Source organism: Hippocampus zosterae, chromosome 20 (assembly GCF_025434085.1).
Source record: "Hippocampus zosterae strain Florida chromosome 20, ASM2543408v3, whole genome shotgun sequence".
Lineage (NCBI taxonomy): Eukaryota > Metazoa > Chordata > Actinopteri > Syngnathiformes > Syngnathidae > Hippocampus > Hippocampus zosterae.
This window is the reverse complement of record NC_067470.1, coordinates 9,477,344-9,502,226: the sequence shown is the minus strand read 5'-3', so window position 1 is coordinate 9,502,226 and position 24,883 is coordinate 9,477,344. Positions and strand designations below refer to the sequence as shown.

Here is a 24,883-nt window from a genome sequence, read left to right as displayed (position 1 = left end):
TGGGATTTTTGTATTATTCTTTGGGAGAATTTCAAAAGTTGCAATAAACGTTTGCAAGGCATGAAATAATCGTTTTGCGAATCATTGAATTTGAGAAAAATGGACCAAGTCACCTTAGGCACTTCATTTCAATGTCAAACATGCTAGCTGTGTCAGTCTTAAGTTAGCTTAGCGGTTAGTATGGCTTTACTGTCCCCTTTTGCGGGAACTATATTTGCCAGGACAGAAACGTAAGATTATTCGCTCGGCTGGAGGTGATGATGACTGACTGAAGAGCGACCGTTTCATCATAGCAGCCATCTTAAGCCTGTTGCTACAAGCTAGTAGCGGCAAACCAGTCGAGCCTCGACCACCGACTGGGACATTGCTGCACTTTAACGTGCGTGTGCTTCTAACCCAGCGATGTTACGGTTCCAGAAGGTTCCGGAATAGAATCGGACTCTCCAAGACGTAGACTCAGATAAAGGTACAAAAAAATATTGATTTGACAGAAAACAATGGCGCGAAGCCAACAAAGTATAAATAATGATGCTGGTAGGCACACCAAGAGAAAACGAGAGAAACCAAAAGCGCTTGCTCAAAAATAGCTTGTCAACAAAAGACAATGACTCAATTGTGAAATACCAAAACCGAAAGTAATAATAAACTCAAGCAAACAACGGAAAACCAAGAACTGTGTTCAACTGAGCAACGGCGCTGCCACCTGCTGCGGACTAAGCAGAACGGCATTATGATAAACAAAGCTTTTTGGGACAGTCGAGGCGGTTGATTTTTAGTTTTGCTACAATTATTTATGGGCCGCAAAATTAAAATTTTGCCTCACACACGGTCATGCAAAACCGCTTATATCGCACCTTGGGATTTAATTAATTTCACATTAATTGAATTAATTTCACAAGTCCATCATACTTAGGCTTAAATTCTACCCCTAAAAAATCCCCATCGCATGGTCGTGATGTTTAGTTGCCGTTAGGGTGATGAGAAGGTCCTTGGAAAAAAAAATTCTCCTGTTCCAGTTCCCACAAGGTGACAGAAAAGTTTCTTCGGAGACACATCAATCTTTCAAAGCGTCAGCACACGCGTGGTTTCGAGTGACCCGGCAACTCCTGGTCACCTCTTCCTATCTTCATGCATGAATGGCATACAGTACCATTTTTATTCATGTTTTTAATCCCTTGTGGCTAAGCATATTTTAATAAGAGTTATGACTCAGCGATTCCCCCGACCACCCCCCAACCCCCCGCCTCGTCGTTAAAGCGTCAAATAAACCCCTGGCGCACTGTGACTAATCACATAGAGCCAAAAGTGATGATTTAAAGTGACGAAGTGTACAAAATGGTCTGATGTGTGATGTTAAGCACTTTTCAGTAGACGCTCCGTGTTGTGTTTGCATCGTGTTGTTGCCATGGCGCCTCCGTTGGGTTTGATGACCGTCGCGTTTTCCAATCTCTGGCCACCCGCTGGCATTTTTATTTCCTCTGTTGCTCTCCTCCTCTTTTCCTTTCCATCAGTCTCTGCAGGCCATGCTCTACTCCCTGCACTCCGAGCTTGACATTCAGAGCTACTTGATGACCATCCAGTCGCCCGGTCGCACAGTCAGTCCGCTCGTCTCGCATCTCTGCAGCTTGTCGTGCGGTTCTGTTGTGTTCTAACAATGCACTATTATGCGGTTAATTCACAAAAGATTTAAAACACGTTAAAAAAAAGTTGCACCCTTTCATGCACCCCGTAACTTGATAACATGACAAGCTGTCCGCTGTAATAACCGCAATCCTAGAAAGGGTTAAAAAAATGACTTGAAAAGCATCGTTAGGTACAGTGGCAATTGAAAATGAACATGACGCTGTTTAACAATTATTGTGATGTTTCTGTTTTGTTTTGAAGAAAAACAGTTACTCTCTCTCTCTCTCTCTCTCTTTTGCTATATATATCAAATAATAACGGAATATATAAATATAAAAACAAGTTGCAAAAGGGTCAGATATGTGTAATTTAAATAAAAGGATAATGTGGCATGCATAAGTGTGAAAACCCTACTTTTGCAACCAGATTCTTCTTTTTTATTCATTTTTGTGTTTTGTAATAAACATACCGGTACACTAAATAAATACATTTAACAGACATATTCATTAAGATATACTTTATCATATTTGACTTATTTTAGAAAATTAGGCATTTAAATATCTATCTTCAGGTTACCTTTCAATTGGGTTTAATCTGGGTTGTCTCATCTGGAAGATTACAGATTATTTATTCAGTATGTCACTGTTATTTTTTATTTTATTTTTTTAAGCGATTCAACAAGGTAGGGTTCTCAATATCCTGTCAACATTGTCAACTTTTATAACAAAATGCTAATGTGTGACAAAGAATCAGCATGCGCATGCAGACATGTTTTTGCGAGTCTTTGGCCTGGCAGTAACGAAAGAAAGAAGGTCACTGCAGAAAGAACCCACTGTTCTATGACCCGTCCTCCCTCTTGGTCTCAGCACCCCTCCCAACCTAATCCAGGCGGTGCAGATCATTTTACAAACGCGTCACAAAAGCTCAACGAGCTCCTTAGTCTTGTCGCGCACATCGCTGGATTGAAGCCTCACTTTAACCGAGCCCTGATCTGATTACAAACGATGGTCACGTCTCATAACTCCGTAATGACTTGTAGCAACTTTTTTTGGAGGAGGTTGGGGGCGTGGAGGGCTTCTGCGTGAGAAACGCAGCCACTTAATGCACAGTCGAGTCGCATGCCTTGGCTGGAGTTGGGCTGAAGTTACCAATTACGTGACGTGGGACTTGCTTGGCTCAGGCTCAAAGAAGAATCTGGTTGCAAAAGTTACACCACATCACTAGACAAGTCTTGCAGAAATGTGTTATGTAGCTGCTGTTGACCGCAGCTCACATTCCAGACACTCATACACAGACTTGACATCGCTTGAGGCAACCAGCCAACCTTTGGAATTGCTACATTTGGATTCAAAGGTTATGTTTTTGATTAAATCTTGCAAAAAAAATAAAGAGAGTGGCAGTTCAAAGATAAGAGACACAACAACTAGGATATTGAATTTCATCTGTCACTTTAAAACCCACAAAGTCAGCTAAGCTACGTTAACTGCACAGTTTAGCTAACCGCTAGCTTGTCAAACTGATTCACGTTGCTCTTAAGTTTGTGACACAGATAAAACGTTAGAAAGTATGGAGACCAGTTTGAGACCATTAAAAAAAAACATTTGTGAGGACACTTAACAAACGCAAGTACTCATCGCAATGTTGTGGCTGAGCTCGACTTTATGACTTGCTAACACGCGTAACCACTTGACTCGAATTGCTTGAAATTAAGTGGAGACTCAGTTTGACTTCCTTTATTTTATTTTATTGTTATTATTATTCATATCATTATTATGATTTTTTTTTTAAATAACCACATCCACTTGGGATCCAGATCCTTACGCAACATCATTTGTTGCTTCCAGAGCAGAAGCCCCAAGCACTGCCCCAGCCCGCAACCCGGCGTGGACGTGGACCACCTCTCTCTCACATCCCTGGACTCGGTGGAAAACATGTCCGAGGTGGACGCGCCTAGCGGCTTCACCCGGGGAAGCCGGGTCCGTGCCAGCCTTCCTGTGGTCAGATCCACCAACCAGACCAAAGACCGCTCGCTCGGTAAGTTTGTGGATAGCAAGCTTGTGTGCTGTGTCACCATACACAAGCTTGTACCAACCAAACCAAATTCAAGCCACACTTGAATTTGGTTGACACAAAATTTACCTTTGAGATCAATGATATTTTCAATAATTCCTTCCTGAGTCCTAATTGGGAGCTTGTCGTTTAGCAGCTAGCTCAAGAAGCTTATGTCGCGGTCTACATTTATACGCAGTCTGTATTTATACTGAAGGACTTGAAGCAGTACTTCTACTTTCACCCAGAGTCTTTCTTTACACCACAGGTGTCAAACTCAAGGCCCGGGGGCCAGATGTGGCCCGCCACATCATTTTAAGTGGCCCGCGAAAGCTAATCAAAAATGACAACTTCCACGATGCTTGCTAAAATCTGAACCAAAATTTATAATTTTTAGATGCAATAAATCTGTGACATATGGTAGGCATTTTCTTGTGACCAAACCAATCATCGCAATAGTTGAATAAAACATTATTCTTGACTTCTTTATATAATTTCAGTCATAATGGCCCTCCAAGGGAAATTGGCCCGCAACAAAAATGAGTTTGCTTTACACAAATACTAGAGTTTAAGTAGTTTTAGCACTTCAGATAGTTGGTGAGTAGGTGCTCCGCATCAGGACAAAGTGAACAGAGGACAGCCAAAGTAGACCAATTGGGGGTTGTGTTATGGTGTTACAAGAGGGGTGGAGTGAAATAGAACTTCACTACTTCGTCCCTCCCACAGTAACAAATACACGCGCGCACGCTCACACCCACACAAAAAGCTCATCCCCAAAAAAGTCTGCGCCACTTCTGCTCTGAGAAAGAAAACGTGAGTACGGAGTTTTTGTCTTTTCTCACTATTCTTAACTTGAAACTTGTGGTCGGGATTGGGAGGTTTCGAAATGATGCAAAGGCCGTTTGTTCTGGAAGCCGGACGTTTGCCGCGCGTCGCCCGCCTCCCGCCGATCACAAGCAAACTCCATTCACCTTTTGTCGTTGCATATTCATACGCGTCGGCTCAATGGCACCCCTGTCGTGTCAAACATCTGGATGCCGAGTGCTAACAGAGCAGCTCTGAGGCGTGGGGGCAAACAAGTCCCCTACCACGAATAGGAATCGGAATCTCACAGACATCTGGTAGCTTTTACCAGCTCGCTGCCTTTATCAAGTCACACCAAGTAAAAGCGCGCTTTGTTTGTAGTCAACCGATAGAAAGTCCACTTTCCCTCAACGAATCCTTTCTTCTCGAAATACGATACCACAACCAGTTTGGACCACGGGGACTTTCTTTTAGCACAGACAAAGAGTGCAGAATCTTCAATGGACATTTTGTTTCAGGCCAGTATTGTTTATACAAGTGCTGCGTGGGCGTGTCCAGACATTCTGCGGCACACATCTGTCCCCCCCCCACCCTCCCCAAAATTGCAGCTCATGCAACACACGTATGGGGAGCACGCAACCCCAAAAACAAACAATAGCAGGGTTTCAACACAAGTATGGAAAACGGCAGTGGAATTTGATTGAAAACATTTCCAGGTCTGGATGAGTTTGGGAGCAGTTGGAATCTGCCTGAAGAGTCATTCGATGTCCGTGGATTGATTTTTATTTTATTTTATTTTTTGCTCTAATTGTCCATCAGGCGTGCTCTACCTGCAGTACGGAGACGAGACTAAACAGATCCGCATGCCCAACGAGATCACCAGCATCGACACGGTCCGAGCTTTGTTCGTCAGCGCCTTCCCGCAGATGCTCACCATGAAGATGCTGGAGTCGCCCAGCGTGGCCGTTTACGTCAAGGACGACATGAGGAACGTGTACTACGAGCTCAGCGATGTCAGGTAAACGCCAGCGCACTGTATGCGATGTCGCAGATGGGTAGTAGACCAAATCTCCTTCAACGGTTCTGCTGGAAATAAACTGTCAGTGGAATTGCCGAATGTTCTGAGCTCCCGTTTCCATGCCATTGTTGTATGGAGCAGACCAATGCTGCCTGGAGGTGTTGTAGGCTTATTTTTACATATAACATTTAATCAAAATTAAATAGTAATAAAATGCTCATACTTAATTCACTATGCTCAGATGAAAAAAAAAATCAAGATGTCAAACTCGAGGCCCGGGGGCCAGATCTGGCCCGTCACATCATTTTATGTGGCCCGCGAAAGCAAATCAAACATGTCAACTTCCATGATGCTTGCTAAAATCTGTTCCAAAATGTCAAATTCTGATTTGTCATAAATAAGAGAGACATTGTAAGCATTTTCTTGTTACCAAACCCCTCATTAGAGAAACTTTCAACAATAGTTGAATAAATCATTATTCTTGACTTATTGATCGGGTTTCACAGTCATAACGGCAGGCTCTCAAAGGGAAATGGTCACTACAATGTGGCCCGCGACAAAATTGAGTTTGACACCCCTGAGTTGGAGTAAAGAATAGATATGTACATATTAACTAATACATTTGTTTTTTTTTGGGGGGGGGGGGGTTGCGCAACAAATATTACTTGCTAAAATAAATCCTCTGTGGGCCAGATTAGAGAACACAGAACACTCCTAGTCTACAATATGTAAGCAAGGGCATTGTGTTATCTAGCGTGACAAATGATAAGCAGTTCCACCTCCAATGCGATGTGTACTTTGGGCCCAAGTCTTTTTTTTTAATTTTTTTATCAGTGCTGTAAAAAGGAGTTTGTGCTTGCTGAAGGTTGACACAAGCGTCCTGGTTCTCATCGTGAGAGCAAGGTTGTGTCTGGCGTGGATTTTAGCGCAACATGGAACGTCATGCCAGATTCTCTGCGCCCGTGTCAGGATACATACCGCTGGCCGAGCTAGTCAAGAGAAGGAACCGGCTGACGCCACGTCGGCCGTATTCTGACGGCGACGCCTGGGCCGCCTTCTTACCCTTAGTCTCCTCTTCCCCGTACAGGAATATCACAGACCACTCCTGCCTGAAAGTCTACCACAAGGACCCAGCGCAGGCTTTCAGCCACGGGGTCCGGCCGGCCAATGACGACGCCAGGGTGAGTGCACAGCTGATTTTCTTTCTTCCGCAGAACTTTGCTGAAAAAGCACCTAGTCCTGTTTTTGTGGTTATTCGGGTTTGGCACTCTACAATGTCACAGGACGGTGCAAATGTACTGAATCCATCGCAAAGTAGTACAGGTGTAAAGTAAGTAGGACTGAACAATTTTGACAAATAATGTCATTTTGTGATCCCCCCACCCCAATATTGTGATTAGGATTAAATTTGTAATTAATTCTATTTTTTTTCGGCACACATAAACAGCAGATTAATTTGTCTCACAACTATCAGATCTAATTAATGGTGCCTTGACTTGCAAATGTCACGACTAACGAGTTTTAGAAGTCAGAATTGATTTTGCAATATTAAACATAACAGCACGCATGGAGGTCACGTTGTACTGTAGTATCTGTGGCTTTGGGTGTTACATGCTAAGAGGCGGGGCCTAGTCTCGTGAGCGACGTGGGCTTCGGCCAATGAGATCGTCAAGTTCGCTGGCTGTTCACATGCTAATGTAAGCAGCAAAATAAATGCAATTGAACCATGAAAGAATGTGAAAGAAAGAAGTCTTTTTACGTCTTCGCCAAAGTCGCCAAACAAGTGTGACTAAATCAGTAAAACGTGACCACCGCTTGTTATTAATCTAAGATGTTGGAAGCGGAGGGGGGGGGGCACATTGTTCCACTCGCTTATACGCTTCACAGCTTGAACTCAACACAGGTTCTAATCTCCCTCCTTTGTTGACGTTTTTTTGTACATTGTTTCCTGGGGATGTAACAAAAGTAAAGCCTTTGCCTCTAATCCGGGACCACCTTTTATCTCTGCTGCTGGGATATTGCAGACCCCCAAAACATCCACACAAGCTGAGAATGACATTGAGAGAGTAACGATGAACTGATCGGGTCTTTTTCTTTTGCAATCTTCTCGCAGAAAAATCGAAGTATTCGAGGGCCACTTCAACTTTAACCCTTTTGAGGGACAGCGGTTACTACAGCGGACTGTTTATCATGTTATCAGGTTACAAGGTGCATGAAAGGATTAAAGTAACACACCATTCAAAAAAATTCCCTCATTCTATCGGGCAGTGTGTATAAATATAGTGCAAAATAAGTGCAAACAATTTTTATCTTGGGCCGCTAAAAATGAACGACGGGCCGCTAATGGGCCACGGGCCTGATTTTGAGCTACCCGTCTTTCCATCAGTTGACAATTTGACCTTGAAAAAAAATAGCATCCAACGATTCTTTTTTACTTGGCATGTCTTTGTTTGACAAGAGAACCGCGATGGTCTTGTCAGAGCTTGTAAAGCTTGTAAACAACACTTTCTTATCGTCAAGATGGCTGTCACAATGTGCTTTATCGCTGTTTAACCCGACTGCACTTGACACACATACAAAGGTTACGTGGGGAATGAGGTGTGTACGGTACGTCTGTTTTGCATCAAGTAAAAGGTGTTACGAATGCACGGTGCATCCGATTTCAAGGCGTGCGATATTCCGATATTTGACATTTTAAGAACCGACAAATCGTAGCATGTATGTCAGGGAAGACACTAGAACCTTGAAGAGAGGTCCTAACTCAAGCCAAATGTTCTCAGCGGGGCCTGTCATTTGCCAAGCACTGATGTATGCGCGCTTATTCGACAAACTCCTCCCTGTGATCTCCAAGCTGCGAGAGATTTATGCTTTTTTTGGGGGGCCGTGGCGTCACGTTGTCTTACTCTCCTTCCCTACATGCGAGTCTTGCTGCCAACTTGACAGAAAGTGGCAAAAGTACTCTACTCACAATGGGCACAAATTGAAATCCAGATACTTCTGTGAAAATCATAAAAAAAGTGTTGCTAGGTGAATGTTGCTCGATAAATGTTCATTAACACCTTAAACCGAGGGCAACTTTGCCGAAAACGCCTGTGTAAAGGTGCACCCAAAGTCAATTTTTAGCTATTCTTGAACCATTTGGAGTATCAGCATAGTTTTAGTCACTTTTTGAAATATTCAAAATGTCACATTATGAATATTTCTCCCATACAGTAAGAATTTGTGTAACTGCTACTGTCACTGAACTATGGATGTTTGAAAACAGAAGAAAAAGATGAATCTTATCTTTGTCTAATTTTTTTTCACAATAGCTGTCTTGAAAATGGATTTAGAATGTTGATTAGGACTTGAAAAACACTACAGGATCAAAGCTTAAGTCTCCCCAAGCTTCGGTTCAAATTTGACAATTGTAACATGTAGGGTACCGTTCAAACCGTTCAGAAACGCAGCTTTTAAAAGATGTATAACATGTTCACACATGACGACGACGTGCATCAGCGATTTGTTTTGACAGGTGACGGAGGGCCCCGCACGGGGCCGTTCTAACTTTAGTGTTTGCAAGCTCACGATCGTCGTTTTCAAGTGTGCATTGCCTGCTTTGCAGTTAATTTCACCTTTTCCGGCACCAAATATGGTAACCTGTAACCTGATGACATGATAGGCTCTCCACTGGAGTGACCGATGTTCCTGAAAGGATTAATGAAAGTTGTTTTTTGTTTGATTTTTTTAAATGTAGATATTGCTGAAAAATCTACTTAAGTCCAAGGCGTCCACGGCAACTTAAAAAGCTTTGGCCACAAAGGGCGGCAGTCACACTCACTGAATTGAGCTCCTTTATCAATCAAAATCCCCCCCCACCCCCCCCAAAAAAAGAATGAGAAGAGAAAGAAGATACCCGAAGCCGAAGTGAACTTCCCATGAGCCTTGCCATGAGTCAGGCTTGCAACCCCGTGAACAATAGCTTGTTTGTTTGTCAGGAAGTGTTGACTTTGCACAGCGACACTCCTCATCGCACATCCAGTGGTTATGTAACGTATTTCGATTGCCACAAATTTAAAACGTTTCTGAAATTTCATGCAAGAATGTGTCATACGAGGAAGAATAATCACAGGCATTTGCGTCTACTTGATATATTTGTGTTGTTTGTAGTAACACATGATAAATTCTTTCCTCCTGGATTAAAATTGAGTTTTCAGATATCTGTATGGACCTGTTGCTTTGACTCCCCGCACTTGAAAACCGATTTCTGTTTTCTTATTTTTCATGCGTCGTCATTAGCTCGTTAGCTTTTTTTTTTTCGGCAGTTCACAGTAGAAGAAAAATCTACAGCAAGACATTGGAAAGGAAATGATACTGCATGTTTTAAGATCAAATAAGATAAGAAAACGTTTATTAGTCTCGCAATGGAGAAATTCCCAATTCACAGCAGCAAAGCTACGAGAGGGTGAAGTAGAGGGAAAAAAATAGGAGCTGCTGGAAACTATTAATTTAAATTAATTTCTAATTTAAATATAATGTATAGACGGGCGGCCCGGTAGCCCAGTGGTTAGCACGTCGGCTTCACAGTGCAGAGGTACCGGGTTCGATACCAGCTCCGGCCTCCCTGTGTGGAGTTTGCATGTTCTCCCCGGGCCTGCGTGGGTTTTCTCCGGGTGCTCCGGTTTCCTCCCACATTCCAAAAATATGCGTGGCAGGCTGATTGAACACTCTAAATTGTCCCTAGGTGTGAGTGTGAGCGTGGATGGTTGTTCGTCTATGTGTGCCCTGCGACTGGCTGGCAACCGATTCAGGGTGTACCCCGCCTACTGCCCGGAGACGGCTGGGATGGGCTCCAGCACCCCCCGCGACCCTAGTGAGGATCAAGCGGTACGGAAGATGAATGAATAATGTATAGAGTCCTTTTTCGCCACTTAACTTCTATTACTGAGCGCTAGAAAGTGCTACATTCTTTTTTCTTTCCCTCATCACAGGCATGTCCATCTACTCGATATTTTGTTCCCCTCCACCCATAATTGACCTCCTTATTTTTTTTACGAGCCCAAACACGAGGTTATATTTATTGCCCGTTTACAGGTTATCACACCTCACAACAGCGGCCCCAGATTAGTTGACGGCTGAAATGCTGTCGCAGATTAACCTCTCCGTCTGTGTTATTGCTTCGCCGGGGCCCGTGGGTCCCAGCGAGCCGCTCGGAGCTTTGCCAGCGTGTCTGGACAACGTGCTGACGGCAGCGTTTTTGTTGTAAAAAGCAACAGTATTTAAAAAAATGAGCTCGGTGAATGTTTTTGTTTCAAGGGGGCAGTCTCCAGAAAAAAACTGATTTATATCGCACAGAAGCCAGAGTGACGCTCGGCATCCCAGCATGGCATCAGGATCAGAATTTGAAAAAAGTTTAAATCTGGGCATCTTTAGTTTTGACCACAAAGCTGAATGTAAATGCCATTCATCTTTTTCAGCCTTCCAAAAACCTTATTCCAAAAAAAACCAAAACAAAACAAAACAAAAGAGCATTACGTACGCAATCCCGTCCTTGACTAGAATATTCAAAAAGTGTTTTTGACATATTTTTATTTTAATTCAATGGGCATTGTGCAGCTCCTAGTCGAATCAGTTGCATTGTCATCGATGGCTTTGAGACAGCAAATGTTGAGTACTTGCCTTGGAGGTTAGGTGCTCGCTGTTGAGCTTTTCGACGGCGACGCGTGAAGTTGTTTTTGGCAACTTGCTGTATGATCACATTTACCATGACACATACCGTATTTTCCACACTAAAAGGTGCACCTAAAAGCCGTCGGTTTTCTTAAAAGCTCACAGTGTGCCTTAAAATCCAATGCGCCTTGTGTTTGGTCATTACGGTAATATTTCGACCCCAAAATGGCTCCTTGTTCAAGACATGCTTACAACCTAGATTTCAAATTTAAGGTTACGCATTTGAACATAGAAATACAGCGGCGGCAAAAAAGTTCAACGTTACCGAGACAATGTTATAACTTGCTGTTGGTGACGTGAACTGTGTTGCGGCTTTATTAAAAACAATTATTTTATTTTTTACTGACATCTGATCATTCTGTTGGCGTTTCCTTGAGCGTAGCTCCATCTAGTGGATGCATTGTAGATTGCATCTTATTATGCGGTGCATCCTATGTATGAAAAAAAATACAAAATAGGCCCTTGATTGAAGGTGCGCCTCACAATCCAGTGCGCCTTTTAATGTGGAAAATACGGTATGTTTGTCTATACTGAGTATGAACCAGTGTTTATTCTCCAGACGCACGGCGACATGGTGAATCCTCTGAGGCAGCCTCCAGGGGGAGCGCCGCCACACCACCCGTTACAGGCAACGCTCCCCTCCTCTCCGCATTCCCCTTCCCGGATTCCGTTCAGCCCGAGGCAGGGTTCCCTGCCCGGCAACGGCACCGTGCCCAGGGAGCGCCTGTCCACCGCCCCGGCCCGCTCCAGCTCCCCCTCCCCCAGTGCCATCTTGGAGAGGCGGGATGTCAAGCCTGACGGCGACATGGGCGGAAAGGGTCACGGTGGCAGTCGGGCCAACGAGGGCCTCTACGCCGACCCCTATCTTCTCCAGGAGGGACGCTTGGGCATGACGACGGCCCACTCACAGCACCCCAACGACGGGCCGGAACACGGTTTCCACCGGGTGTCCATCCGCTCTACCGGCTCTTACGGGGCGCCCAGCCCCATAGACTCAATCGACCACCCATCCCTGTACAGGCAGAAGTCAAGAAACAGCCAACTTCCCACGCTGGGCTCCAAGACCCCTCCGCCGTCCCCTCACCGAATGACCGACGTGCGGCTCATCGACATCCACGGTGGTGTTCCCATGGAGAGGAGCTCGTCGGTGCGGCAGTCCTTCAGGAAAGAGGACGCGATGGGGACCAAGGGCAGGAGTAACACGGCGCCGTCAGACGTCCACCCTCAAGGGCCCGTCCCGGCCGCGAGTGACATTCAGACACGGTAAACCACACGGGATGGGGAAAATAGGAATGAAAATGGTGCATCAGAGCATGAACTAACTCACGCTGCATCCCACTTTCAAGCTAACCGACATGTCTTCTCCCTTCTCTGAGATGTGCGAGTTGCAGCCAGATTCATGCACAGGGAGTCGTGTCACATGACCGGTTTGTGGGACGTGAGATGTGCAAATACTTTGTTGTGACTGAGCAAGATTTGTATGGCTTGACTTCTGACTCCATTTAGCAAAGTAATGCCTTAATGCGACTTGAGTAAAATTTAGTGCAGGCTCGACTTGATTTGTTTGATTTTTTTTTTTTTCTTGAAACTTAGATTAAGACTCGAGACTTCCTTATGACTTATGCACATGTGACTTCCTCCCACCTCTGCGGACACTAATGGTTCTACTCTTCTGAGCGTTGTTATCACAATCTCAGTCCCGATTCCGGAACTGATTATTATCAAGACAAATCTGACAGGTGAAATATTGAGAAGCTGGTTACTTGCTGTGAGTTCTTCCCTCGTAAAACTAAAGAAAACAAGGCTAAACGCGGGGGTTGAAATAACTTATCGCTCTGATACATCAGACCACCTTGGACGATTCCTGACCTGGAATTTGGACGGGAAAGTATTAACTTTCCAAAATAAACCTGGCCTAATTCAATGTTTGCATTCGGTGTAAGACGTCGGACAAAGCAAGTCAACCTGGCCTTTTTGGGTGACTTAAGAATTGTTTGAGAACTCAGCCTATGAGTTGTGGTGTAGCGGGGGCATCCTTCTCGCTCCAGACCAGAGTCACGATAACATTCCCAACAACCTGAGCAGGCCTCCCGAACGCTGAAAGTAGAATTTTCTGATGTCTTCTGCAGAGAGCGAATGAAGGCAATGGAGCAACAGATTGCCAGCTTGACTGGTCTTGTTCAGCATGCGCTTTTAAAGGGGCCAGACAAGGAGCCTCTAAGGTAAGCCCACTGCAGTTCTAGGACGCCCATACAGTAGGCATCAGGGCACAAATGGGTAGGCTGTCCAAGTTGTCCCATCTCGAAAGCCAACGACAAGACAAAAGATGTTTCAATCCCGTTGCTGTCATTTCCCGAACAAGATCTTTCGTCCGACTTCTGTGCAGTCCTCGCGTCGACGGTTGCTTGTCACGTAATCCAAAAGATGATGATGTCATTAACATCATTTTAACAGCCGGTTTGCCCGACTATTCCCATCATCCTTGGTCATGCCGTGTCCTCATTAACCCTCTAACCCGAGTGCCTACTCCATGCTTGCAAATGGTTGGTTCCTTGGTTAAAACCTGGTTAAAAATGTCTTTTTGTGGCCGCAGTGAGAGACCCTCAAAGACGTCGTCTCCAGCCCACAGTGCGCACAGCTCGAGTGAGTATGGTGAAGTTCGATGCAGTTTTCCCGCTTTTGTCCGGAACGGATCAGAAAATTGGCCGAAATGTTGATCATCCCTCCATCCGTCCATTTTCTGATCTACAGTAATCCCTTGTTTATCGCGGTTAATGGGGACCAAAACCACCCGCGATAAAAGAAAATCCACAAAGTAGCGCCCCCCCCCCCCATTTACAGGTACATGTACATGTGTATGGTATAAAAAATATTTATAAGGCCAAATTTATTGGTATACATGCATTAATTAATTCATTAATTGATTACTTTGGTTGTAATTAACCTTACTTATAAACATGTATAAGTTAGGTTAGGTTTGTGTATGAGTAACAAAATACAGTAAACATACAGTACATGTAGTACTGTATATGTTGCTTTATGTGACTCGCTGTAGTTTTGCTGACTTTCGCAGCTTCTCGCGGACTTTTTGCAGACTTAAAAAAATTAATATATTTTTTTATGAATATGTTTGAAAAAAATCCGTGATGCACTGAAGCCACGATAAACAAACAGCGAAATAGCGAGGGGTCACTGTACTTATCCTCACAAGGGTCGTGCTGCAGCCTATCACAGCCGCCTTCCGGCAGTAGGCGGGGGGACACCCTGAACTGGTTGGCAGCCAATCGCAGGGCACACATAGACATACAACTATTCACGCTCACACCGAGGGAGTGTTCCATTCACTTGCCATGCATGTTTTTGGAATGCGGTGAGGAAACCGGAGTACCCGGAGAAAACCCACGCAGAGACGGGAAGAACATACAAACTCCATACAAGAAGGCCGTAGCTAGAATCGAACCCTGCACCTCTACACTTTTGCACCTCCATGCTCCCAAAGTCTCCAAAAAGTTGTGATTTTTTTTTTTTTCGGGTGTGTGCGCGGGTGCCGGGGGGGCAGCTGGCGCGAGGCTTAAACCGGTTGCAGATTGTGAGGGTGATTACGAGACATGACAATGAGAGCTCAAGTCGGTCTCTTGTCACCTATGAGACAGAACAGCAGTCCCCTTCACTCGTCCGAGCCGTAGCTGAACTTTGGTTGACACTCGGTGCGCTTGTGTACATTATAACCTGCACTTCAAGTCGGGGCAGCTGTCAAGTCGGCTCGGCAGATAAGCAGGCGTCATTGAGGGTTTTTTTGCGGAGACACAGGTTTATTCTCCAGAGGCGGAGCGTGATTTTTGGGAACGCGCGCGGCAACATTTCCCAAACGACTTGTGTTGCCTCTGGGCCGGGAGATAACATTGTTTTATGTTGCTCATTAGTGTTGCTTTTTTAAAAAAAATGAAGGCCTTATTGTCACAGCACATTTGGGTGGTAGAGTCGTTTTGTGTGCAGAAGATAGGTCACCGTGTTATTGTTATACGTGGAGAGTTGCGGCACAAAAAGTGCAACCAAAAAAAAGTCCTTTTGTCAATTTTTACACATTTAGCAACTTATTTTGGTAGGGCAACTCACAACTTTCTCATAAAAAGTTAGGGATATTCAGCCTTGGAGTTAAATATCAGGGTGACGTTAAAATCTACTTACTGTTCTCAAACAAGAAGCTGAACGGTAGAATTGAGGTTAAAATTTGACAAGGATGTCAGTCTACTGCCTTTCTGTGAGTCTTCCAGTCTCTCCGGACTGTATCTCAGCGTCAATCTTCTGATGACCCTCGAAGCTCAATGGGCACTTTCTAGTGTCCTAATCAAGCCACAAGTGTCCTTTGTCATTTCTTTTTTTTTTTCATTTGTGATTTCTTCCTGGTTAAGGTGGCTCACCGGTTTTGGCACCCAAGTGCCACGCTTCCGCTGCGGCGGCGGCGGCGCCGCCACAAGACAAGCAGAGCCAGATTCCTCTCAAAGCCAACCTGCTGCATTTCAGAAAGAATGTGTCGGATCTCAGGATGCAACTGCAGCAGATGAGGCAGCTGCAGGTAAAGAGCCATCGGGTCCATTCGGAATGCATCATCAATTCAACAAGGCACACATTGAAGACATTTTGTTTTGCTAAATTGAACACACAGTGACAAAAAATACTGCCCCAAGGTGCCCACAGTAAAAGGAGCAACACAGTGTCAGTTAAACTGAGGCAAAAAAGAAATGTTGATACTTTTGCTCTTGTTATTCAATGTCATATTATTGATACAGTATATAAAGTACTGTTTTTGAAAACAGAATAAAATCAACAGCAACAAAAACTCATCCCGCACCATCCCTTTAATATTTCACTTTCAGCTCCAGAACCAGGAGATCATGCGAGTGCAGCTTAAACGAGCCGAGCAGGAAATTGGCGCGAAACTGGCAGAGGCCCTGCGACGCCCGGAAGACCCTGTCCAAAAGCAGAGGGTTCTGGTGGAAGAAGACCGGCAGAAGTACTTGGGCCTGGAGGAGCGCTTGCTAACACAGCTCGGGTAAGTAAGCCACCTGTTAGGTTCGAATGCTTTCCTCAAACCGATCCCATGTGTGCGAAGCTCATTTTGTGCACACACCCATGTTGTCGAGATGTTGCAGCAGATGTCTCAGAGGCTTGATTGATGTCAAGTCAAGCCAACGCCCCCATTTTAAGACGCAGGTTTAGACAGGCAAGCTATGCTAACCTCTCTGAACGCTTATTTCCACCTGCATTATATTGCCTATAAGTTAGTTGAATCTTTTTATGAGAGGTTTAGACATGCAACCGATGCTAACTCCTAGGAACGCTTATTTCCACCAGCATTATCTTGCCTATAAATTAGCTGAATCTTTTTGTGAGAGGTTTAGACAGGCAAGCTATGCTAACCTCTCTGAACACTTATTTCCACCTGCATTATATTGCCAATACGTTAGCTGAATCTTTTTATGAGAGGTTTAGACATGCAAGCTATGCTAACCCCTAGGAACGCTTATTTCCACGAGCATTATCTTGCCTATAAATTAGCTGAATCTTTTTGTGAGAGGTTTAGACAGGCAAGCTATGCTAACCCCTAGGAACGCTTATTTCCACCAGCATTATCTTGCCTATAAGTTAGTGGAATCTTTTTGTGAGAGGTTTAGACAGGTAAGCTATGCTAACATCTCGGAGCAGTTATTTCCACTTGCATTATCTTTCTTAAAAGTTCACTGAATCTTTTTGCGAGTGGCATTTGCTGCAAGGTGAAGTACTGGTTAGCATGTCTGATTCCCGTTTGAGGACTTCTCGATGAGAATCTTACCTCGGGGTCCGGTGAAACCGCATTGAAATGAATGGAAATGCCATTGATCCTTTCCAGCTTCACTACCACGCAAACAAAAAAAATGTGTTTTAATTGGAAAGGTAGCATATTGTTCTTTATAAAAGCACAGTGATGTCTCAATTAGACCTTGTCCACATATTTTTGCTTCTACTAAGTGGACATTGTGCTGCTCTTGGGGGCAGTACAATCCAGAAATACTGTACATATGTCTGTCTCAGCTCCTCGGTTAGCTGCAATAAAATTTATAACTTTTAAGCATTAGATGAAGAAAATATACCCGGCAGTTTTGTATTACAGGCTTACAACAGCACTATCAAGGCTTTCCTAATACCGTTTTACATTGTGTGTTAGAAACGTTAGGATCAAGTTACACAGTTGTTTGGAAAGCACAAGATTCAGTTCTCTTTATTTTGTTTAGTTTGACACTAAATTTTAACCCAAAGCAAAAAAATTGTCCACTTGTATCTTGAAAAATTCCTAAAGTCAGGTCACTTTTATCTCAAGGCACCGCTGTGCTGGACTTCGGTTGGTTTCCAAGGACAGTTATTTGCCTAATTTATCTCACACACACACACACACACACACACACATACACACACACACACACACACACACACACACACACTCCTCATTGTCTTGTCTGTGCACTTGAGGTGATTTATACAAAAGAGGGAAACCAGTATGCGTGCATGCTAGCATGGCTTACAATGTTATCTCCACTGCGCTTTTTTACCTCTGGAGGAAGTAACCCCTTCTCTCAAGAGCTGGCTAAGCAGCTTAAAGTTAACACTGGGGAAGGACTGATCTCACAATTTGGCTTTCGGCGTGTAAACATTTGTGGTTCCGGGCATGAGCTCATGGCCTAAAACAGGTTGAAGCAGTTGGGAAAGTGGAATGATCCATCTGTAAATCTATAAACAGAATGTGTCCGTACAAATGTTAAACCGTTTACATTTCCAATTAAACAACCTGTGTTTTTGGTGTTTTGTTTTTTGCGGGTGGGTTTTCCCGTAGTGATCTGGAGCAATACGTGGGCACTCTCCAGAAGGACTTGTTGGGGACTCACCGAGCGGTGACCCTCAAGGATGTGGAGGAGGGGGCGGTGACTCTGAGGAAGGTGGGAGAGTCGCTGGCAGGCCTGAAAGGTGAGACCATGCCCAATATTCCTCAATGTACCCAAAAAGACATGAACGTAAAATAGAAAGATTTTTTTTTGCCGCATTTTTGCTTCACTTCAATAAACTTTCTGCTGCTTCCTCTGTTGTGCATGTATTGGACACCAGGGGGCAGAATAAGGCAATCAGAGAGAGAGACAAAGACTTTCACAACTGACTCAGTAATGTGTGTCATTTTTCTCAAAGGATAAAGAATATATGCATGAGTGTATTGTTATATTGTCTGTATACATGTTGCTTCACCGTTGGTGTTCCAATATTCACTGCTGAAAGGGAATTCGTGCGTCAGGTGACATGTCCCTTTAGGCCCCCGATGTAGACGTCCCTTTGGAAAAAATAAACCGGCCTCAACTGTAATTGAGACGCCTTTTGTGAACCAAAAGAGCAGCATATAAACAGTGTGACATCTTGTGTTATGTGGAGCGTTCCTGTCGACTGTCGTACTATGTCAACAAAAATGTGTGTCTTTCTGTGTGTCAACAAAAATGTGTGTCTTTCTGTGTTTGCCCAGGAGAGTTTCCGGCCCTGCAAACCAGAATGCGCGCCGTGCTCCGCGTGGAGGTGGAAGCCGTCAAGTTTCTCAAGGAGGAGCCTCACAAACTGGACAGCATGCTGAAAAGGGTGAAGAGCCTGACGGACACGCTGAGCTCTCTGAGAAGGTAAGGTGGCTAGAAAGAGCATTAGGTGAAGAGTCACTGGAACTTTATTTAAATAGAGCCTTCACAACCGCTGCAGCTGGAACAAAGCCATTAGAACTGATCACAAACACGGACATGAAACGTATAAATACAAATGGCTTTACAAAACAATAAATGAAAGACATTAGTCTCATCGTTGTTGCAGATCTGCAAGTGAGAGCAGTCAGCGAGTGGCCGACCCTTCTTCTGAAATCCCAGGGGAGACCCCACCAGCATCAGTATCCACAGCGGCCCCGCCGGAGTCCCAGAGCTCCACCGTAAAATCTGAGGTGAAGCCTTCCTCTCCGGTGGTGATCCATCACGTCCAAAGCTCTCCGGTTCCTGTGCGGCAATCGCAGCAGTCCGCCGGCTTGTCCGCCGCTCAGCCTAGCCCGCCTCTCGCAGCCAGCCCCACTCCCTTCAACGCTCCCAGCCTGAGCAAGAGTCAAGGCCGGGAGTCCCCCAAGGCGACGTCCGCGGACCCGCCGAGCCCGGCCCACCGTAAGATGACACATGGGAGTCCGGTGAACCACGGCAACGGGACCGCCAACCAGGGTCTGGTCATTGAGGAACTGCAGCATAATAAGGAGGAACGCAAGAACAGAGCAATGTCCATCGAGGTACGTGTCACTGTTCTATATTATTTTATTTTATTTGCATCAATGTCAATGACAGGCCACAACAGAACGGCTTTTTCTGTAATTAAATTTTCAAACAATGTCCAGAGAAATCAAGTCGAGTCATTTTAGTTTAGTTTTGTTGCGTTCGTCCATGGTTGTTATCCTCGAATGAATACATGATAAAAGTTAAAACTGCCACAACTTTTAGTGACATTATTAAACAGAGCAATGTCAATAGAGCTCTGAATTGATCAATATATTTTAATTTAAAGAAATATCGAAAGAATAAATGACTGACCACTTTAATTCTATTACATTCTGCATTTGTGTCATGTCCCAAAAAATTTTTGTCTAGTCATGTTTTCTTTTAATTTTTTTCTTAAAATATTGTAATTACATAAATAATATGAGACAATTCAGATTAAGAAAGTATCAAGGCAAGTGGGCTAGTATTTTATTTTGATTAGGTTTTTTTTTCTTCTCAAGTACAGAGTATCAATAAAAGCAACATCAAACTTTTAATATGCTCTCTGGTAAAAGCTTTTTTTTGTCATGCCTTCAATCTTATTAGTAATGTTTGGCCTTGGTTGAGGATAATTGGGAGGCTACTTTATTTATTTTTTAATGGCTGTAGGCAGCAGAGAAGGAGTGGGAGGAGAGAAGGCAGAACATGGGTCAATACGATGAAAAGGAGTTTGAGAAAATCCTCCAGGAGGCAGAGGCCAACATGATCAAGGGCCTTTCCAGCCCTGATGTGGAAAGTAACCCACTGCTGCCCCCTGCTGCCTCCAGTGAGCAAGCGAAAATCCCCCTGAAGTCCCCAACAGGTCTCCGCAATAAATAATCCATTAACAATATGATTTACAGTGTTCCTTTAGCTCACTTAACACTTTCTTGTCACGTCTTAGAGCCTCAACCTGAGCCTCAGTTGGACAAACCAGCTAAGAGGGTTCCGGAGAAGCTTTCGAAGCTGGTGATGGAAAAAACTGCCAAACCAGCTCCAGAAAGACACCCTAAAACCCCCGGGAAACCCGCATCCCCGGATTCTTTTAATAAGATGGGATCTGAAAAGCTCGCCAAGTCCCCACCACCGCCACCTCCCAGGAAGACCTTCGGCAACTCCGGCATGACCACCACACGTTCTGGAGAGGTTGTCTACACCAGCAGAAAGGACTCTCAGGTGAGTCTTGTAAAAAAAAAAAAAAAAAAAAAAACATGAGGGGTTTCGTGGGAAATTACAATCCACCTGTAGTGGCCAGGCTTCTCCGCCAACAGGCTGCCACCACATCCCATTCTCCAGGTGCGCCATAATAATGGAGGAGGGAGTGGTTGGAGGCTATAGCTCACAAAGGCTTTGACAGATAGGGTGTGTGTTGTATTCATATTTATATCATACAAGAACCATTTTCATTACATGACAAAACAAAAAGAAACAAAAAAAACTTGCACGTACAGATCAAGTTAATTTAGTCAGCTTTTGCGAGAAGCGGCAGTAAATAAAGATAAAATCCAGATTTCAGAAAGTCAGACTGAGATAGTAGTATAAAGATACCAGTTAAGTCCACTTTTATACACAAAGAAAATATACTTCATTACTCCCCACCGCAGATTATTATTTTTTAATTGTTTTTTTTTATTCCAGGAGGGGGAGGAGGAGAGACTGCTCCCTGTCGCCCAAATCAAGCCCAACAAAAGTGTCCCACTAGAACCCAGGAAGCCCGCTACCCCACCTCCTGTTGTTGCCAGGGAGGAGGAGGATGATAGCGACAGGATCATGGCAGAACTCCAAGTGGGTCTCACACACACACACACACACACACACACACACACACACACACACACACACACACACAACCCTCTTCTTTCTTGGGTGATTTCACTCGGGTGGCTGATTTTCACACCGTTGGTATTGGGTTGCCTTCCTCCCCCACCACCTCAGAAGTGGCAACGCAGTGGGCGCTGGTAGCTGATCACAAATCCAGTTTTTCCTCAAATTCCTTGTCCCCACAACCTTTCTGCACCAGGTTTTCCAGAAGTGCACAGTTCAGGAAGTCGGGCCGCCAAACACGGCGGAGCCCGCTCCTCACATGGAACCTCAAATAAGAGAGCTAAGAGCGGACAAGAAGGTAAACCACCCATGTGTGTCGTCGCCAGCTCGCTGCCTGCGCCTAGTAACACTCGCTTGGGCTTGACCAACACTTTTAACCTCCAAGCCTCCTGTCGCTGCTTCCTCCTCTTCCTACTCCTCCTCCTCATCATCCTTGTCGCTTTGGATTCGACCACTTGAAACATTCCCAGGATTAAGTCTGCATGAAAGGGAGCCTCTGGAAGACCAACATGGACAATGTCTTCTAACCTCACTTCACCAAATCAAATAAAAACGATTGCATTTTGAGCATTTGTGTCTTTTTATCGAATCATCATCCCCATTTGAGATCAAATATGTACTATCGTCCTATTAGTGCAGACTTAGTTCACGATAGAGCCCTGTGGCCCGGTGTGCATGCTTCTCTCACGTCACAGCACTTTTTCCGTCTCTGCTAAGCTTTCTCCGACTTCACGAATTCATCTTTCACTTTCGTTTCTTTTTGAACACGTGTTCCAGCACAAAGTCATATCATACAAATAATGTCCTAAAATTGTCATGATAAGTCTAAGTACAGGAAATAGCGTGCGGCACGGATGTGAAACGGTTCGCGCATCTGCCTCGCATTTTGGGGTTTGCCTTGTCACCGTGCTTGTGTGGCTTTTTTCGTGAAACAATTTACCTCCCACATCTCCAAAACATGTGCGTTCGATTCATGGAAGACTCTACATCAGGGGTGTCAAACATACGGCCCGCGGGCCAACACCGGCCCCCAAGGAGGTTCAATCTGGCCCGCAGAATAATTTAAAAGTGAAAAAATGTGTCACAGACACAGAATTAATATTTTTAATCAAATGCAATTCATGGATTATCCGCAAGGCGGTACATTGTTTTGTTCAGAGAAGAAAACGGCAGTCTCATCTGTCACTGAGACAGACCCAACACAGCAGACGGTATCAATGCGCCAATGTTTCTTTATACCAAAACAAAGGAAAGACATGATATTTTGGTTATTTATAGCAGAATATGGTATAACGTTAATCGTCCGGCCCACTTGACATCTACCGAGTCCGTATATGGCCCACAATGTGAAATGAGTTTGACACCCCTGCTCTACATTGTCCATAGGAGGGAATGTGAGTGAGAATCTTGCCCAATGTCAGCAGGAAGAGGCTCCAGCTCAGCCGCAACCTTAATGATAATGTATCAGAAATGGTTAGATGGATACGAAACAAATATCTAGCAAATTTAAGAAAGAAGGTAGAAACTCATTCCTTTGGCAATAGAAATTGAGGGAAATCATTTTAGTCACTTGACAGATTTAACGTACCCGGTGACACAGTGTTATAATTTCCTAAAACTGTCATAGCAGAGCTCAGAGCCAAAACAGGATGAAAAAGATCCTGACACGGACGAAAATGGAAACACGACTGTCCGGCAAAGCCAAGGGGTACGTACGGTGTCACTTTTGGCTGTACCATCTTCTACAGTTGAGGTCATTCCAAATACAGGGCTTTTTAACAGCCATTGCAAACTTTGCAGGTCATATACTACGTGACCGGAAAGATTCCAAAAGAGCAGCCGCACCATTCCGGAATGGAGGAATCCCACGAACACCGGGAGTCCGCCCAGTCTCCATCACAGGTGTCAAATGTCACTGTTAACGACAATTCTCCAGGCCAGCCACAGCAGCAGGATCAGCGACCGCCAAAATTACCGGCACCTAAATCACCACCGCCTAAGTCAGCACCACTCAAGTCCCCACCGCCTATTTCACCCAAACCTGCAGGACTGACTGCATTCAAACTACCCAGGAAGCCCCTAAAACGCTCTGAGTCCTTGAAGACCAGTGCCGAAATGGAGAAGGGGAAGAACCTGAACAGAATCGGCACAGAGAAGAAGAGTCAGCTCGTACTGGAGTCTGTCTCTTCCAGTAATGTAAAAGCTGAGGCTGGAGCGACCGCGTTAGCCAGAGAGGGATCTAAAAGTTGCGCTCCACCACCACCGCCAAGGAGGTCATCAAGTGAGGAGCACAATCCGCCTAAATGTAACTTTGAGGAAGCTAATGAAGAGGCTAGTCTTAGTCCTGACTTACCAGGAGAAGAGGCACCTCCTCCACCGGACAACATTGCCTTTATGATAACTAACACTAAGGTTCAGGCCCTTTCTTGTGGGGAGTACAAGGAATTGGTCAATGCCAAGAGGGGAAGCGTCCAGACTGTGACTGTCGGTGGAGCGAACAATGCAGAGGATTCCGACTTGCCTCTGGATAATGGCTTCAACAAGAAGCCCGTCATCATTATTTTCGATGAACCCATGGACATCCGGGCCGCCTACAAACGCCTTTCCACCATCTTTGAGTGCGAAGAGGAACTAGACCGGATGCTCGCGGCGGAGCGCATCGACGAGGAGAGCGAGGAGTCGGACACTGACAGGAGCGGCGGGCTACAGGTGAAAACCGGGGTGCCCGGGTCAGTTGACGGCGAACAGGTTACTTCTTCTCAAGCCGCCGAAGACCATACCAGCCTGTCATCGTCATCGTCGTCATTAATTTTGGACTCAACAGACACTGGAGTAACGAACGGAGAGGCCAAGCAGGATAGCAAGAAAAAGTTCAAGTTCAAATTCCCCAAGAAACAGTTCGCAGCACTTACCCAAGCCATTCGCACGGGCACCAAGTCGGGAAAGAAGACATTACAGGTGGTCGTGTATGAGGATGAGGAGGAATCGGACGGAACTGTAAAGCAGCACAAGGAAGCCAAGAGATTTGAGATCTCGCGCTCAAAATCCTCAGCGGAGTCCCTCAAGGCACCGAGCCCCGCCCCGCTAAAGAGGCACAACTCGGACTCTGTCTGCAGGACCAACGAGATCCGTAAGAACACGTACAAGACACTAGACAGCTTAGAACAGACCATCAAACAGTTGGAGACCACCATTAACGAGATAGGACCCGTTTCTTCCGAAGAGCCGGTTTACTCTGAGGTGAAAAAGGGAGAGAATGGCAAAGTGTCTGAAGGGCTGCGGCGGTCCGCCTCGCTTCCAACTTCCAAGGTGTCGGCACTAAAGCTGGCCAGCAAAGGTTCATTTCAGAAGAAGCATAAACCTCTGCTCCTTCCACGCCCTGTAGTCATCCCCGCCAGCAGCAGCTCCAGCACCACCGCCATCAGTGCCCCCAGTACCCCCAGCACCATCCAACAGGTCACTCTCTAGCTCTTGCCGCTCCACAAGGCTTCGGGGTCTTTCTCTTTCCAATCTACCTTCACTCCAA

General features: G+C 45.0%; 1 protein-coding gene and 1 long non-coding RNA gene across 20 annotated transcripts in view; one reads left to right on the top strand and one right to left on the bottom strand.

Moving 5' to 3' along the window:
- The window catches only part of si:ch211-285f17.1 (sickle tail protein homolog), a 102,835-nt gene that overhangs the window by 73,229 nt on the left and 4,723 nt on the right, over positions 1–24,883 (top strand). For 4 of the 18 annotated variants that reach the window (XM_052054066.1, XM_052054059.1, XM_052054065.1 and 1 more), the window contains 18 exons: positions 1,512–1,595; positions 3,468–3,657; positions 5,296–5,494; positions 6,582–6,675; positions 11,763–12,466; positions 13,333–13,425; positions 13,797–13,846; positions 15,616–15,779; positions 16,081–16,256; positions 18,072–18,202; positions 18,744–18,891; positions 19,076–19,529; positions 20,164–20,356; positions 20,438–20,709; positions 21,172–21,318; positions 21,554–21,655; positions 22,985–23,065; positions 23,158–24,813. In XM_052054066.1, coding sequence (XP_051910026.1) covers positions 1,512–1,595; positions 3,468–3,657; positions 5,296–5,494; positions 6,582–6,675; positions 11,763–12,466; positions 13,333–13,425; positions 13,797–13,846; positions 15,616–15,779; positions 16,081–16,256; positions 18,072–18,202; positions 18,744–18,891; positions 19,076–19,529; positions 20,164–20,356; positions 20,438–20,709; positions 21,172–21,318; positions 21,554–21,655; positions 22,985–23,065; positions 23,158–24,813 — 4,938 coding nt within the window. Of the gene's footprint in view, positions 1–1,511; positions 1,596–3,467; positions 3,658–4,321; positions 4,486–5,081; positions 5,193–5,295; positions 5,495–6,581; positions 6,676–11,762; positions 12,467–13,332; positions 13,426–13,796; positions 13,847–15,615; positions 15,780–16,080; positions 16,257–18,071; positions 18,203–18,743; positions 18,892–19,075; positions 19,530–20,163; positions 20,357–20,437; positions 20,710–21,171; positions 21,319–21,553; positions 21,656–22,984; positions 23,066–23,157; positions 24,814–24,883 lie in introns of those variants that run through there. The other 14 variants (XM_052054064.1, XM_052054060.1, XM_052054067.1 and 11 more) reach the window with 10 other exon arrangements.
- On the bottom strand, positions 16,339–17,044 carry LOC127593002 (uncharacterized). 2 transcript variants are annotated; one of them, XR_007960288.1, is made up of 3 exons: positions 16,898–17,044; positions 16,556–16,626; positions 16,339–16,464 (listed from the first exon to the last, which is right to left on the bottom strand). It is a non-coding gene; the product is annotated as an uncharacterized LOC127593002 (long non-coding RNA). The 2 variants fall into 2 exon arrangements; XR_007960287.1 differs by having other exon boundaries at positions 16,556–16,646; positions 16,829–16,945.